This window comes from Ochlerotatus camptorhynchus, unplaced genomic scaffold, assembly GCF_037179485.1.
Source record: "Ochlerotatus camptorhynchus isolate MF236.1 unplaced genomic scaffold, CSIRO-AGI_Acam_v1.1 ptg000017l, whole genome shotgun sequence".
NCBI lineage: Eukaryota > Metazoa > Arthropoda > Insecta > Diptera > Culicidae > Ochlerotatus > Ochlerotatus camptorhynchus.
Genome location: NW_027040509.1, coordinates 2,615,334 through 2,632,014, shown reverse-complemented (window position 1 = coordinate 2,632,014; position 16,681 = coordinate 2,615,334). Strand labels below are relative to the sequence as shown.

Sequence of the window (16,681 nt, the reverse complement as noted above, 5' to 3'; positions counted from 1 at the left end):
GGGAAATTTGGATATGAAAATTTCGAGCATCTGGACACCCCCCAAATCGCGATTAGAGCTATATTTAATGAGATACATCGTTTTAAAGGTTTGGGAAACCCACTGGCCGACAAATAATGATTCATGAAATATTTTGTACTGGGAAATTTGGATATGAAAATTTCGAGCATCTGGACACCCCCCAAATCGCGATTAGAGCTATATTTAAGGAGATACATCGATTTAAAGGTTTGGGAAACCCACCGGCCGACAAATAATGATTTATGAAATATTTTGTACTGGGAAATTTGGATATGAAAATTTCGAGCATCGGGACACCCCCCAAATCGCGATTAGAGCTATATTTAATGAGATACATCGTTTTAAAGGTTTGGGAAACCCACTGGCCGACAAATAATGATTCATGAAATATTTTGTACTGGGAAATTTGGATATGAAAATTTCGAGCATCTGGACACCCCCCAAATCGCGATTTGAGCTATATTTAAGGAGATACATCGATTTAAAGGTTTGGGAAACCCACCGGCCGACAAATAATGATTTATGAAATATTTTGTACTGGGAAATTTGGATATGAAAATTTCGAGCATCTGGACACCCCCCAAATCGCGATTTGAGCTATATTTAAGGAGATACATCGATTTAAAGGTTTGGGAAACCCACCGGCCGACAAATAATGATTTATGAAATATTTTGTACTGGGAAATTTGGATATGAAAATTTCGAGCATCTGGACACCCCCCAAATCGCGATTAGAGCTATATTTAAGGAGATACATCGATTTAAAGGTTTGGGAAACCCACCGGCCGACAAATAATGATTTATGAAATATTTTGTACTGGGAAATTTGGATATGAAAATTTCGAGCATCTGGACACCCCCCAAATCGCGATTAGAGCTATATTTAAGGAGATACATCGATTTAAAGGTTTGGGAAACCCACCGGCCGACAAATAATGATTTATGAAATATTTTGTACTGGGAAATTTGGATATGAAAATTTCGAGCATCTGGACACCCCCCAAATCGCGATTAGAGCTATATTTAAGGAGATACATCGATTTAAAGGTTTAAGAAACCCACCGGCCGACAAATAATGATTTATGAAATATTTTGTACTGGGAAATTTGGATATGAAAATTTCGAGCATCTGGACACCCCCCAAATCGCGATTAGAGCTATATTTAAGGAGATACATCGATTTAAAGGTTTGGGAAACCCACCGGCCGACAAATAATGATTTATGAAATATTTTGTACTGGGAAATTTTGATATGAAAATTTCGAGCATCTGGACACCCCCCAAATCGCGATTAGAGCTATATTTAAGGAGATACATCGATTTAAAGGTTTAAGAAACCCACCGGCCGACAAATAATGATTTATGAAATATTTTGTACTGGGAAATTTTGATATGAAAATTTCGAGCATCTGGACACCCCCCAAATTGCGATTAGAGCCTTATTTAAGGAGATACATCGATTTAAAGGTTTGGGAAACCCACCGGCCGACAAATAATGATTTATGAAATATTTTGTACTGGGAAATTTGGATATGAAAATTTCGAGCATCTGGACACCCCCCAAATCGCGATTAGAGCTATATTTAAGGAGATACATCGATTTAAAGGTTTGGGAAACCCACCGGCCGACAAATAATGATTTATGAAATATTTTGTACTGGGAAATTTTGATATGAAAATTTCGAGCATCTGGACACCCCCCAAATCGCGATTAGAGCTATATTTAAGGAGATACATCGATTTAAAGGTTTGGGAAACCCACCGGCCGACAAATAATGATTTATGAAATATTTTGTACTGGGAAATTTTGATATGAAAATTTCGAGCATCTGGACACCCTCCAAATCGCGATTAGAGCTATATTTAAGGAGATACATCGATTTAAAGGTTTGGGAAACCCACCGGCCGACAAATAATGATTTATGAAATATTTTGTACTGGGAAATTTGGATATGAAAATTTCGAGCATCTGGACACCCCCCAAATCGCGATTAGAGCTATATTTAAGGAGATACATCGATTTAAAGGTTTGGGAAACCCACCGGCCGACAAATAATGATTTATGAAATATTTTGTACTGGGAAATTTTGATATGAAAATTTCGAGCATCTGGACACCCCCCAAATCGCGATTAGAGCTATATTTAAGGAGATACATCGATTTAAAGGTTTGGGAAACCCACCGGCCGACAAATAATGATTTATGAAATATTTTGTACTGGGAAATTTGGATATGAAAATTTCGAGCATCTGGACACCCCCCAAATCGCGATTAGAGCTATATTTAAGGAGATACATCGATTTAAAGGTTTGGGAAACCCACCGGCCGACAAATAATGATTTATGAAATATTTTGTACTGGGAAATTAAAATTTCGAGCATCTGGACACCCCCCAAATTGCGATTAGAGCCATATTTAAGGAGATACATCGATTTAAAGGTTTGGGAAACCCACCGGCCGACAAATAATGATTTATGAAATATTTTGTACTGGGAAATTTTGATATGAAAATTTCGAGCATCTGGACACTCCCCAAATCGCGATTAGAGCTATATTTAAGGAGATACATCGATTTAAAGGTTTGGGAAACCCACCGGCCGACAAATAATGATTTATGAAATATTTTGTACTGGGAAATTTGGATATGAAAATTTCGAGCATCTGGACACCCCCCAAATTGCGATTAGAGCCATATTTAAGGAGATACATCGATTTAAAGGTTTGGGAAACCCACCGGCCGACAAATAATGATTTATGAAATATTTTGTACTGGGAAATTTGGATATGAAAATTTCGAGCATCTGGACACCCCCCAAATTGCGATTAGAGCCATATTTAAGGAGATACATCGATTTAAAGGTTTTAGAAACCCACCGGCCGACAAATAATGATTTATGAAATATTTTGTACTGGGAAATTTGGGTATGAAAATTTCGAGCATCTGGACACCCCCCAAATCGCGATTAGAGCTATATTTAAGGAGATACATCGATTTAAAGGTTTTAGAAACCCACCGGCCGACAAATAATGATTTATGAAATATTTTGTACTGGGAAATTTTGATATGAAAATTTCGAGCATCTGGACACCCCCCAAATCGCGATTAGAGCTATATTTAAGGAGATACATCGATTTAAAGGTTTGGGAAACCCACCGGCCGACAAATAATGAATAATGAATTATTTTGTACTGGGAAATTTGGATATGAAAATTTCGAGCATTTATGAAATATTTTGTACTGGGAAACTTGTATATGAAAATTTCGAGCATCTGGACACCCCCCAAATCGCGATTAGAGCTATATTTAAGGAGATACATCGATTTAAAGGTTTGGGAAACCCACCGGCCGACAAATAATGAGTTATGAATTATTTTGTACTGGGAAATTTGGGTATGAAAATTTCGAGCATCTGGACACCCCCCAAATTGCGATTAGAGCTATATTTAAGGAGATACATCGATTTAAAGGTTTTAGAAACCCACCGGCCGACAAATAATGATTTATGAAATATTTTGTACTGGGAAATTTGGATATGAAAATTTCGAGCATCTGGACACCCCCCAAATCGCGATTAGAGCTATATTTAAGGAGATACATCGATTTAAAGGTTTGGGAAACCCACCGGCCGACAAATAATGATTTATGAAATATTTTGTACTGGGAAATTTTGATATGAAAATTTCGAGCATCTGGACACCCCCCAAATCGCGATTAGAGCTATATTTAAGGAGATACATCGATTTAAAGGTTTGGGAAACCCACCGGCCGACAAATAATGATTTATGAAATATTTTGTACTGGGAAATTTGGATATGAAAATTTCGAGCATCTGGACACCCCCCAAATCGCGATTAGAGCTATATTTAAGGAGATACATCGATTTAAAGGTTTGGGAAACCCACCGGCCGACAAATAATGATTTATGAAATATTTTGTACTGGGAAATTAAAATTTCGAGCATCTGGACACCCCCCAAATTGCGATTAGAGCCATATTTAAGGAGATACATCGATTTAAAGGTTTGGGAAACCCACCGGCCGACAAATAATGATTTATGAAATATTTTGTACTGGGAAATTTTGATATGAAAATTTCGAGCATCTGGCACCCCCCAAATCGCGATTAGAGCTATATTTAAGGAGATACATCGATTTAAAGGTTTGGGAAACCCACCGGCCGACAAATAATGATTTATGAAATATTTTGTACTGGGAAATTTGGATATGAAAATTTCGAGCATCTGGACACCCCCCAAATTGCGATTAGAGCCTTATTTAAGGAGATACATCGATTTAAAGGTTTGGGAAACCCACCGGCCGACAAATAATGATTTATGAAATATTTTGTACTGGGAAATTAAAATTTCGAGCATCTGGACACCCCCCAAATTGCGATTAGAGCCATATTTAAGGAGATACATCGATTTAAAGGTTTGGGAAACCCACCGGCCGACAAATAATGATTTATGAAATATTTTGTACTGGGAAATTTTGATATGAAAATTTCGAGCATCTGGACACTCCCCAAATCGCGATTAGAGCTATATTTAAGGAGATACATCGATTTAAAGGTTTGGGAAACCCACCGGCCGACAAATAATGATTTATGAAATATTTTGTACTGGGAAATTTGGATATGAAAATTTCGAGCATCTGGACACCCCCCAAATTGCGATTAGAGCCATATTTAAGGAGATACATCGATTTAAAGGTTTGGGAAACCCACCGGCCGACAAATAATGATTTATGAAATATTTTGTACTGGGAAATTTGGATATGAAAATTTCGAGCATCTGGACACCCCCCAAATCGCGATTAGAGCTATATTTAAGGAGATACATCGATTTAAAGGTTTGGGAAACCCACCGGCCGACAAATAATGAATAATGAATTATTTTGTACTGGGAAATTTGGATATGAAAATTTCGAGCATTTATGAAATATTTTGTACTGGGAAACTTGTATATGAAAATTTCGAGCATCTGGACACCCCCCAAATCGCGATTAGAGCTATATTTAAGGAGATACATCGATTTAAAGGTTTGAGAAACCCACCGGCCGACAAATAATGATTTATGAAATATTTTGTACTGGGAAATTTGGATATGAAAATTTCGAGCATCTGGACACCCCCCAAATTAGAGCCATATTTAAGGAGATACATCGATTTAAAGGTTTGGGAAACCCACCGGCTGACAAATAATGATTTATGAAATATTTTGTTCTGGGAAATTTGGATATGAAAATTTCGAGCATCTGGACACCCCCCAAATCGCGATTAGAGCTATATTTAAGGAGATACATCGATTTAAAGGTTTGGGAAACCCACCGGCCGACAAATAATGAATAATGAATTATTTTATACTGGGAAATTTGAGTATGAAAATTTCGAGCATCTGGACACCCCTCAAATCGCGATTAGAGCTATATTTAAGGAGATACATCGATTTAAAGGTTTGGGAAACCCACCGGCCGACAAATAATGATTAATGAAATATTTTGTACTGGGAAATTTGGATATGAAAATTTCGAGCATCTGGACACCCCCCAAATTGCGATTAGAGCCATATTTAAGGAGATACATCGATTTAAAGGTTTGGGAAACCCACCGGCCGACAAATAATGATTTATGAAATATTTTGTACTGGGAAATTTGGATATGAAAATTTCGAGCATCTGGACACCCCCCAAATCGCGATTAGAGCTATATTTAAGGAGATACATCGATTTAAAGGTTTGGGAAACCCATCGGCCGACAAATAATGATTTATGAAATATTTTGTACTGGGAAATTAGGATATGAAAATTTCGAGCATCTGGACACCCCCCAAATTGCGATTAGAGCCATATTTAAGGAGATACATCGATTTAAAGGTTTGGGAAACCCACCGGCCGACAAATAATGAATTATGAATTATTTTATACTGGGAAATTTGAGTATGAAAATTTCGAGCATCTGGACACCCCCCAAATCGCGATTAGAGCTATATTTAAGGAGATACATCGATTTAAAGGTTTGGGAAACCCACCGGCCGACAAATAATGAATTATGAATTATTTTATACTGGGAAATTTGAGTACGAAAATTTCGAGCATCTGGACACCCCCCAGATCGCGATTAGAGCTATATTTAAGGAGATACATCGATTTAAAGGTTTGGGAAACCCACCGGCCGACAAATAATGATTTATGAAATATTTTGTACTGGGAAATTAGGATATGAAAATTTCGAGCATCTGGACACCCCCCAAATTGCGATTAGAGCCATATTTAAGGAGATACATCGATTTAAAGGTTTGGGAAACCCACCGGCCGACAAATAATGATTTATGAAATATTTTGTACTGGGAAATTAGGATATGAAAATTTCGAGCATCTGGACACCCCCCAAATTGCGATTAGAGCCATATTTAAGGAGATACATCGATTTAAAGGTTTGGGAAACCCACCGGCCGACAAATAATGATTTATGAAATATTTTGTACTGGGAAATTTGGATATGAAAATTTCGAGCATCTGGACATCCCCCAAATCGCGATTAGAGCTATATTTAAGGAGATACATCGATTTAAAGGTTTGGGAAACCCACCGGCCGACAAATAATGATTTATGAAATATTTTGTACTGGGAAATTTGAGTATGAAAATTTCGAGCATCTGGACATCCCCCAAATCGCGATTAGAGCTATATTTAAGGAGATACATCGATTTAAAGGTTTGGGAAACCCACCGGCCGACAAATAATGATTTATGAAATATTTTGTACTGGGAAATTTGAGTATGAAAATTTCGAGCATCTGGACGCCCCCCAAATCGCGATTAGAGCTATATTTAAGGAGATACATCGATTTAAAGGTTTGGGAAACCCACCGGCCGACAAATAATGATTTATGAAATATTTTGTACTGGGAAATTTGGATATGAAAATTTCGAGCATCTGGACACCCCCCAAATCGCGATTAGAGCTATATTTAAGGAGATACATCGATTTAAAGGTTTGGGAAACCCACCGGCCGACAAATAATGATTTATGAAATATTTTGTACTGGGAAATTTGGATATGAAAATTTCGAGCATCTGGACACCCCCCAAATCGCGATTAGAGCTATATTTAAGGAGATACATCGATTTAAAGGTTTGGGAAACCCACCGGCCGACAAATAATGATTTATGAAATATTTTGTACTGGGAAATTAGGATATGAAAATTTCGAGCATCTGGACACCCCCCAAATCGCGATTAGAGCTATATATAAGGAGATACATCGATTTAAAGGTTTGGGAAACCCACCGGCCGACAAATAATGATTTATGAAATATTTTGTACTGGGAAATTTGAGTATGAAAATTTCGAGCATCTGGACGCCCCCCAAATCGCGATTAGAGCTATATTTAAGGAGATACATCGATTTAAAGGTTTGGGAAACCCACCGGCCGACAAATAATGAATTATGAATTATTTTATACTGGGAAATTTGGGTATGAAAATTTCGAGCATCTGGACACCCCCCAAATCGCGATTAGAGCTATATGTAAGGAGATACATCGATTTAAAGGTTTGGGAAACCCACCGGCCGACAAATAATGATTTATGAAATATTTTGTACTGGGAAATTTGGATATGAGAATTTCGAGCATCTGGACACCCCCCAAATCGCGATTAGAGCTATATTTAAGGAGATACATCGATTTAAAGGTTTGGGAAACCCACCGGCCGACAAATAATGATTTATGAAATATTTTGTACTGGGAAATTTGGATATGAAAATTTCGAGCATCTGGACACCCCCCAAATTGCGATTAGAGCCATATTTAAGGAGATACATCGATTTAAAGGTTTGGGAAACCCACCGGCCGACAAATAATGATTTATGAAATATTTTGTACTGGGAAATTTGAGTATGAAAATTTCGAGCATCTGGACGCCCCCCAAATCGCGATTAGAGCTATATTTAAGGAGATACATCGATTTAAAGGTTTGGGAAACCCACCGGCCGACAAATAATGATTTATGAAATATTTTGTACTGGAAAATTTGGATATGAAAATTTTGAGCATCTGGACACCCCCCAAATCGCGATTAGAGCTATATTTAAGGAGATACATCGATTTAAAGGTTTGGGAAACCCACCGGCCGACAAATAATGAATTATGAATTATTTTATACTGGGAAATTTGGATATGAAAATTTCGAGCATCTGGACACCCCCCAAATCGCGATTAGAGCTATATTTAAGGAGAAACATCGATTTAAAGGTTTGGGAAACCCACCGGCCGACAAATAATGATTTATGAAATATTTTGTACTGGGAAATTTGGATATGAAAATTTCGAGCATCTGGACACCCCCCAAATCGCGATTAGAGCTATATTTAAGGAGATACATCGATTTAAAGGTTTGGGAAACCCACCGGCCGACAAATAATGAATTATGAATTATTTTATACTGGGAAATTTGGGTATGAAAATTTCGAGCATCTGGACACCCCCCAAATCGCGATTAGAGCTATATGTAAGGAGATACATCGATTTAAAGGTTTGGGAAACCCACCGGCCGACAAATAATGATTTATGAAATATTTTGTACTGGGAAATTTGGATATGAGAATTTCGAGCATCTGGACACCCCCCAAATCGCGATTAGAGCTATATTTAAGGAGATACATCGATTTAAAGGTTTGGGAAACCCACCGGCCGACAAATAATGATTTATGAAATATTTTGTACTGGGAAATTTGGATATGAAAATTTCGAGCATCTGGACACCCCCCAAATTGCGATTAGAGCCATATTTAAGGAGATACATCGATTTAAAGGTTTGGGAAACCCACCGGCCGACAAATAATGATTTATGAAATATTTTGTACTGGGAAATTTGAGTATGAAAATTTCGAGCATCTGGACGCCCCCCAAATCGCGATTAGAGCTATATTTAAGGAGATACATCGATTTAAAGGTTTGGGAAACCCACCGGCCGACAAATAATGATTTATGAAATATTTTGTACTGGAAAATTTGGATATGAAAATTTCGAGCATCTGGACACCCCCCAAATCGCGATTAGAGCTATATTTAAGGAGATACATCGATTTAAAGGTTTGGGAAACCCACCGGCCGACAAATAATGATTTATTAAATATTTTGTACTGGGAAATTTGGATATGAAAATTTCGAGCATCTGGACACCCCCCAAATTGCGATTAGAGCTATATTTAAGGAGATGCATCGATTTAAAGGTTTGGGAAACCCACCGGCTGACAAATAATGATTTATGAAATATTGTGTACTGGGAAATTTGGATATGAAAATTTCGAGCATCTGAACACCCCCCAAATCGCGATTAGAGCTATATTTAAGGAGATACATCGATTTATAGGTTTGGGAAACCCACCGGCCGACAAATAATGATTTATGAAATATTTAGTACTGGGAAATTTGGATATGAAAATTTCGAGCATCTGGACACCCCCCAAATCGCGATTAGAGCTATATTTAAGGAGATACATCGATTTAAAGGTTTGGGAAACCCACCGGCCGACAAATAATGATTTATGAAATATTTTGTACTGGGAAATTTGGATATGAAAATTTCGAGCATCTGGACACCCCCCAAATCGCGATTAGAGCTATATTTAAGGAGATACATCGATTTAAAGGTTTGGGAAACCCACCGGCCGACAAATAATGATTTATGAAATATTTTGTACTGGGAAATTAGGATATGAAAATTTCGAGCATCTGGACACCCCCCAAATCGCGATTAGAGCTATATATAAGGAGATACATCGATTTAAAGGTTTGGGAAACCCACCGGCCGACAAATAATGATTTATGAAATATTTTGTACTGGGAAATTTGAGTATGAAAATTTCGAGCATCTGGACGCCCCCCAAATCGCGATTAGAGCTATATTTAAGGAGATACATCGATTTAAAGGTTTGGGAAACCCACCGGCCGACAAATAATGATTTATGAAATATTTTGTACTGGAAAATTTGGATATGAAAATTTCGAGCATCTGGACACCCCCCAAATCGCGATTAGAGCTATATTTAAGGAGATACATCGATTTAAAGGTTTGGGAAACCCACCGGCCGACAAATAATGATTTATGAAATATTTTGTACTGGAAAATTTGGATATGAAAATTTCGAGCATCTGGACACCCCCCAAATCGCGATTAGAGCTATATTTAAGGAGATACATCGATTTAAAGGTTTGGGAAACCCACCGGCCGACAAATAATGAATTATGAATTATTTTATACTGGGAAATTTGGGTATGAAAATTTCGAGCATCTGGACACCCCCCAAATCGCGATTAGAGCTATATGTAAGGAGATACATCGATTTAAAGGTTTGGGAAACCCACCGGCCGACAAATAATGATTTATGAAATATTTTGTACTGGGAAATTTGGATATGAGAATTTCGAGCATCTGGACACCCCCCAAATCGCGATTAGAGCTATATTTAAGGAGATACATCGATTTAAAGGTTTGGGAAACCCACCGGCCGACAAATAATGATTTATGAAATATTTTGTACTGGGAAATTTGGATATGAAAATTTCGAGCATCTGGACACCCCCCAAATTGCGATTAGAGCCATATTTAAGGAGATACATCGATTTAAAGGTTTGGGAAACCCACCGGCCGACAAATTATGAATTATGAAATATTTTATACTGGGAAATTTGGATATGAAAATTTCGAGCATCTGGACACCCCCCAAATCGCGATTAGAGCTATATTTAAGGAGATACATCGATTTAAAGGTTTGGGAAACCCACCGGCCGACAAATAATGATTTATGAAATATTTTGTACTGGGAAATTTGGATATGAAAATTTCGAGCATCTGGACACCCCCCAAATCGCGATTAGAGCTATATTTAAGGAGATACATCGATTTAAAGGTTTGGGAAACCCACCGGCCGACAAATAATGATTTATGAAATATTTTGTACTGGGAAATTTGGATATGAAAATTTCGAGCATCTGGACACCCCCCAAATCGCGATTAGAGCTATATTTAAGGAGATACATCGATTTAAAGGTTTGGGAAACCCACCGGCCGACAAATAATGATTTATGAAATATTTTGTACTGGGAAATTTGGATATGAAAATTTCGAGCATCTGGACGCCCCCCAAATTGCGATTAGAGCCATATTTAAGGAGATACATCGATTTAAAGGTTTGGGAAACCCACCGGCCGACAAATAATGATTCATGAAATATTTTGTACTGGGAAATTTGGATATGAAAATTTCGAGCATCTGGACACCCCCCAAATCGCGATTAGAGCTATATTTAAGGAGATACATCGATTTAAAGGTTTGGGAAACCCACCGGCCGACAAATAATGATTTATGAAACATTTTATACTGGGAAATTTGGATATGAAAATTTCGAGCATCTGGACACCCCCCAAATCGCGATTAGAGCTATATTTAAGGAGATACATCGATTTAAAGGTTTGGGAAACCCACCGGCCGACAAATAATGATTTATGAAATATTTTGTACTGGGAAATTTGGATATGAAAATTTCGAGCATCTGGACACCCCCCAAATTGCGATTAGAGCCATATTTAAGGAGATACATCGATTTAAAGGTTTGGGAAACCCACCGGCCGACAAATAATGATTTATGAAATATTTTGTACTGGGAAATTTGGATATGAGAATTTCGAGCATCTGGACACCCCCCAAATCGCGATTAGAGCCATATTTAAGGAGATACATCGATTTAAAGGTTTGGGAAACCCACCGGCCGACAAATAATGATTTATGAAATATTTTGTACTGGGAAATTTGGATATGAAAATTTCGAGCATCTGGACACCCCCCAAATCGCGATTAGAGCTATATTTAAGGAGATACATCGATTTAAAGGTTTGGGAAACCCACCGGCCGACAAATAATGATTTATGAAATATTTTGTACTGGGAAATTTTGATATGAAAATTTCGAGCATCTGGACACCCCCCAAATCGCGATTAGAGCTATATTTAAGGAGATACATCGATTTAAAGGTTTGGGAAACCCACCGGCCGACAAATAATGATTTATGAAATATTTTGTACTGGGAAATTTGGATATGAAAATTTCGAGCATCTGGACACCCCCCAAATTGCGATTAGAGCCATATTTAAGGAGATACATCGATTTAAAGGTTTGGGAAACCCACCGGCCGACAAATAATGATTTATGAAATATTTTGTACTGGGAAATTTGGATATGAAAATTTCGAGCATCTGGACACCCCCCAAATTGCGATTAGAGCCATATTTAAGGAGATACATCGATTTAAAGGTTTGGGAAACCCACCGGCCGACAAATAATGATTTATGAAATATTTTGTACTGGGAAATTTGGATATGAAAATTTCGAGCATCTGGACACCCCCCAAATCGCGATTAGAGCTATATTTAAGGAGATACATCGATTTAAAGGTTTGGGAAACCCACCGGCCGACAAATAATGATTTATGAATATTTTGTACTGGGAAATTTGGATATGAAAATTTCGAGCATCTGGACACCCCCCAAATCGCGATTAGAGCTATATTTAAGGAGATACATCGATTTAAAGGTTTGGGAAACCCACCGGCCGACAAATAATGATTTATGAAATATTTTGTACTGGGAAATTTGGATATGAAAATTTCGAGCATCTGGACACCCCCCAAATCGCGATTAGAGCTATATTTAAGGAGATACATCGATTTAAAGGTTTGGGAAACCCACCGGCCGACAAATAATGATTTATGAAATATTTAGTACTGGGAAATTTGGATATGAAAATTTCGAGCATCTGGACACCCCCCAAATCGCGATTAGAGCTATATTTAAGGAGATACATCGATTTAAAGGTTTGGGAAACCCACCGGCCGACAAATAATGATTTATGAAATATTTTGTACTGGGAAATTTGGATATGAAAATTTCGAGCATCTGGACACCCCCCAAATCGCGATTAGAGCTATATTTAAGGAGATACATCGATTTAAAGGTTTGGGAAACCCACCGGCCGACAAATAATGATTTATGAAATATTTTGTACTGGGAAATTTGGATATGAAAATTTCGAGCATCTGGACACCCCCCAAATTGCGATTAGAGCCATATTTAAGGAGATACATCGATTTAAAGGTTTGGGAAACCCACCGGCCGACAAATAATGATTTATGAAATATTTTGTACTGGGAAATTTGGATATGAAAATTTCGAGCATCTGGACACCCCCCAAATCGCGATTAGAGCTATATTTAAGGAGATACATCGATTTAAAGGTTTGGGAAACCCACCGGCCGACAAATAATGATTTATGAAATATTTTGTACTGGGAAATTTGGATATGAAAATTTCGAGCATCTGGACACCCCCCAAATCGCGATTAGAGCTATATTTAAGGAGATACATCGATTTAAAGGTTTGGGAAACCCACCGGCCGACAAATAATGATTTATGAAATATTTAGTACTGGGAAATTTGGATATGAAAATTTCGAGCATCTGGACACCCCCCAAATCGCGATTAGAGCTATATTTAAGGAGATACATCGATTTAAAGGTTTGGGAAACCCACCGGCCGACAAATAATGATTTATGAAATATTTTGTACTGGGAAATTTGGATATGAAAATTTCGAGCATCTGGACACCCCCCAAATCGCGATTAGAGCTATATTTAAGGAGATACATCGATTTAAAGGTTTGGGAAACCCACCGGCCGACAAATAATGATTTATGAAATATTTTGTACTGGGAAATTTGGATATGAAAATTTCGAGCATCTGGACACCCCCCAAATCGCGATTAGAGCTATATTTAAGGAGATACATCGATTTAAAGGTTTGGGAAACCCACCGGCCGACAAATAATGATTTATGAAATATTTTGTACTGGGAAATTTGGATATGAAAATTTCGAGCATCTGGACACCCCCCAAATCGCGATTAGAGCTATATTTAAGGAGATAAATCGATTTAAAGGTTTGGGAAACCCACCGGCCGACAAATAATGATTTATGAAATATTTTGTACTGGGAAATTTGGATATGAAAATTTCGAGCATCTGGACACCCCCCAAATCGCGATTAGAGCTATATTTAAGGAGATAAATCGATTTAAAGGTTTGGGAAACCCACCGGCCGACAAATAATGATTTATGAAATATTTTGTACTGGGAAATTTGGATATGAAAATTTCGAGCATCTGGACACCCCCCAAATCGCGATTAGAGCTATATTTAAGGAGATAAATCGATTTAATGGTTTGATAAATAATGATAATGATTTATGAAATATTTTGTACTGGGAAATTTGGATATGAAAATTTCGAGCATCTGGACACCCCCCAAATCGCGATTAGAGCTATATTTAAGGAGATACATCGATAGATTGAATTTTTCAAAATTTTCCAGATCTCTGAAAGTCTATGCATCACATATTCTATAATATTGCTAATCTGGGTGATTTATACTATAAATTAAATAAGCATAATTATTTTCAAAAATGTTCTGGTAAATGCAAGCTTTTGCTCCAAATATGCTGAAAACTTTACAGAATAATCACAAATATTTTTGCATCAAATCATGAAAAATGAGATTCAATTTGATTTGTAAATATTTAATCTAAAATTGCAATGCTGGTTGATTGCTAAATTGAATTAAATGACTCTAAATATGAGAAATGAGGTTCAATTTGACTAAAAAAAAAAATGATAATTGGGCTTAGACACTAGTTTTTCAATGAACCAACAACAATGGCGTACACGTGACTTCAGACTTTAAATAATGGGCTATGTCATATCTTCAAGGAAAATATGGGTATACAAATTTTGAACACCTTAACACCCCTCACATCTCAATTGGAGGCGTATTCCCGGAGTGGAATGGGTTTAATGATTTAGAAAATCAAGCACCTTTTAAATCGGCATGTTGACCTTATTTAACCCTCCAGCGCCCATTTTCACCTAGAGATGACACCTGCTTTGTTTGGCTGCTGAAACCCAAATCTTGTCCGATTTTGATGAAACTGGTTGCAATTACCTTTTTTAATTTTCTTGTTATGGACTGGATTAGACTACCTTTAGTGACCATCTTTTGAGTGCCAAGCAGAAAAAGGCAAATGTATCTATGAATTTTGTTGGTACAAAGGTTGTGTTCCATTTGGCGAAGGTGTTTGTCAAAATTGCTTCATTGTATAACAGAATTAAGTTTGGAAAAATGGTTGATTGTAAAATTTTCCATCTGTCAAATTTAAGTTAAAATTCATCAAATGGAACACAGCCTAGCAACCTCTCAAAGGCATGAATAAAAATGGGTTAAGTTTACCGGTTCTCGCATGGGCACTGGAGGGTTAAGGAGGTTGTATGCAAATTAATGTTTCATTCCTGCACCTAGCTCCTACCTTGAGAATGAAAGCATCACTATTTGCTCAAGACTGCTCTTATAAATAAAAACTCACCGATCCTCAAAATCACACCCATGTAGAAGTTTGTAGGTTCACTTTTGACGCCCCGGCGGTTGTTATGCTTGTGGTGGTTAATGATAGTTTGTGTAGGTACCTACCCAAACTGTTGCTGATAATGGTATTGCGGCAGCTGCTCTCACCATTGGCAAACCCAAAACAGGGACCGCCATGCTGGGTCCGTACCTCTCTGCTGCGGAAGGAACCACATGAGAGAGGGCGAGAAAGAGAAAGCACACTTCCCCCAACCAACAGGGAGGGAAGCGGCGCACCCCGGCAGGGAATTTATGCAAATTTCAGAATTCAAATGAGCATAACAATTTAAAGTATATTAAATATATTGGAGTCACGGGAGGTCTACCCCACAAATGTTCCTCGAAAAAGAAAAAAAAAAGTAGCATGCAGATGATGGGTATGCAAGGGGAAAAGAGATACGCCGAAGCGGAAAATATGATAATTTTTCGTTGATAGCAAACTTGGTCTGTGTGTGGCGATGGTTCGCCGCATTTGGGTCTGATTTTTGGTAACTGCTGTAACTGATGTTGTTGTGGTTTGTTTGCGTTTGGGAGTGTACATGGGAAAAATGGTGCTGGCTGGCTTTGGGTTTTACTTTGGGAGTCCAATGAGCTGGAAGAAGGGGAGTCACTTCTTCTCTCTCTCCTGATTATGGGATGGCTTATTTGCTCTTATCCCATGTAATCTAGGAGGTGATTGTGTGCTCTCATCTGTGGATGGAAGTTTTTGACGCAAAACAAGTGGAGATACGAAAAGGGAATCAACCTGCCGGGGGAAGGTGGGATGAATTCAAATCAAAAGGTGCACTCCATTATTGGAATTCATCCATCGGATGGTGATTGACTTTTCCAGGTGAAGGGACAGGCTCCGACACTCACCGACGACCTGCAGGTAGCCCTTCCGGGACCGCATCGGGTCTGTGTTGACCTGGCACATGTACCAGCCCCGGTCGCTTTCCTCCACCTCCCGGATGTGCAGGTACCAGGACCGGTGATCGTTGTGCGTCAGGCTTATCCGGGGATTCTGTGTTATCACGTTGTGATGGATAGATAATATCGTCTGCGTGTCGACCCGGACCCAAGCGACCTGCAAGAAGGAAAAAAAAAAAGAAGGATGGTTTGAAGATTGAACGGCATTGTATCAAATGGAACGGGTGTGTTATGGCGGGGAAAAA

At 38.0% G+C, this 16,681-nt stretch overlaps 1 protein-coding gene across 1 annotated transcript in view; it reads right to left on the bottom strand.

Moving 5' to 3' along the window:
* Positions 1-16,296: 16,296 nt before the first annotated feature.
* LOC135702374 (uncharacterized) overlaps positions 16,297-16,681 on the bottom strand; it is a 422,075-nt gene continuing 421,690 nt past the window's right edge. Inside the window, exon 5 of the mRNA XM_065223407.1 lies at positions 16,297-16,593. Within this exon, the coding sequence (XP_065079479.1) occupies positions 16,297-16,593 (297 nt within the window). The remainder of the gene's footprint in view (positions 16,594-16,681) is intronic.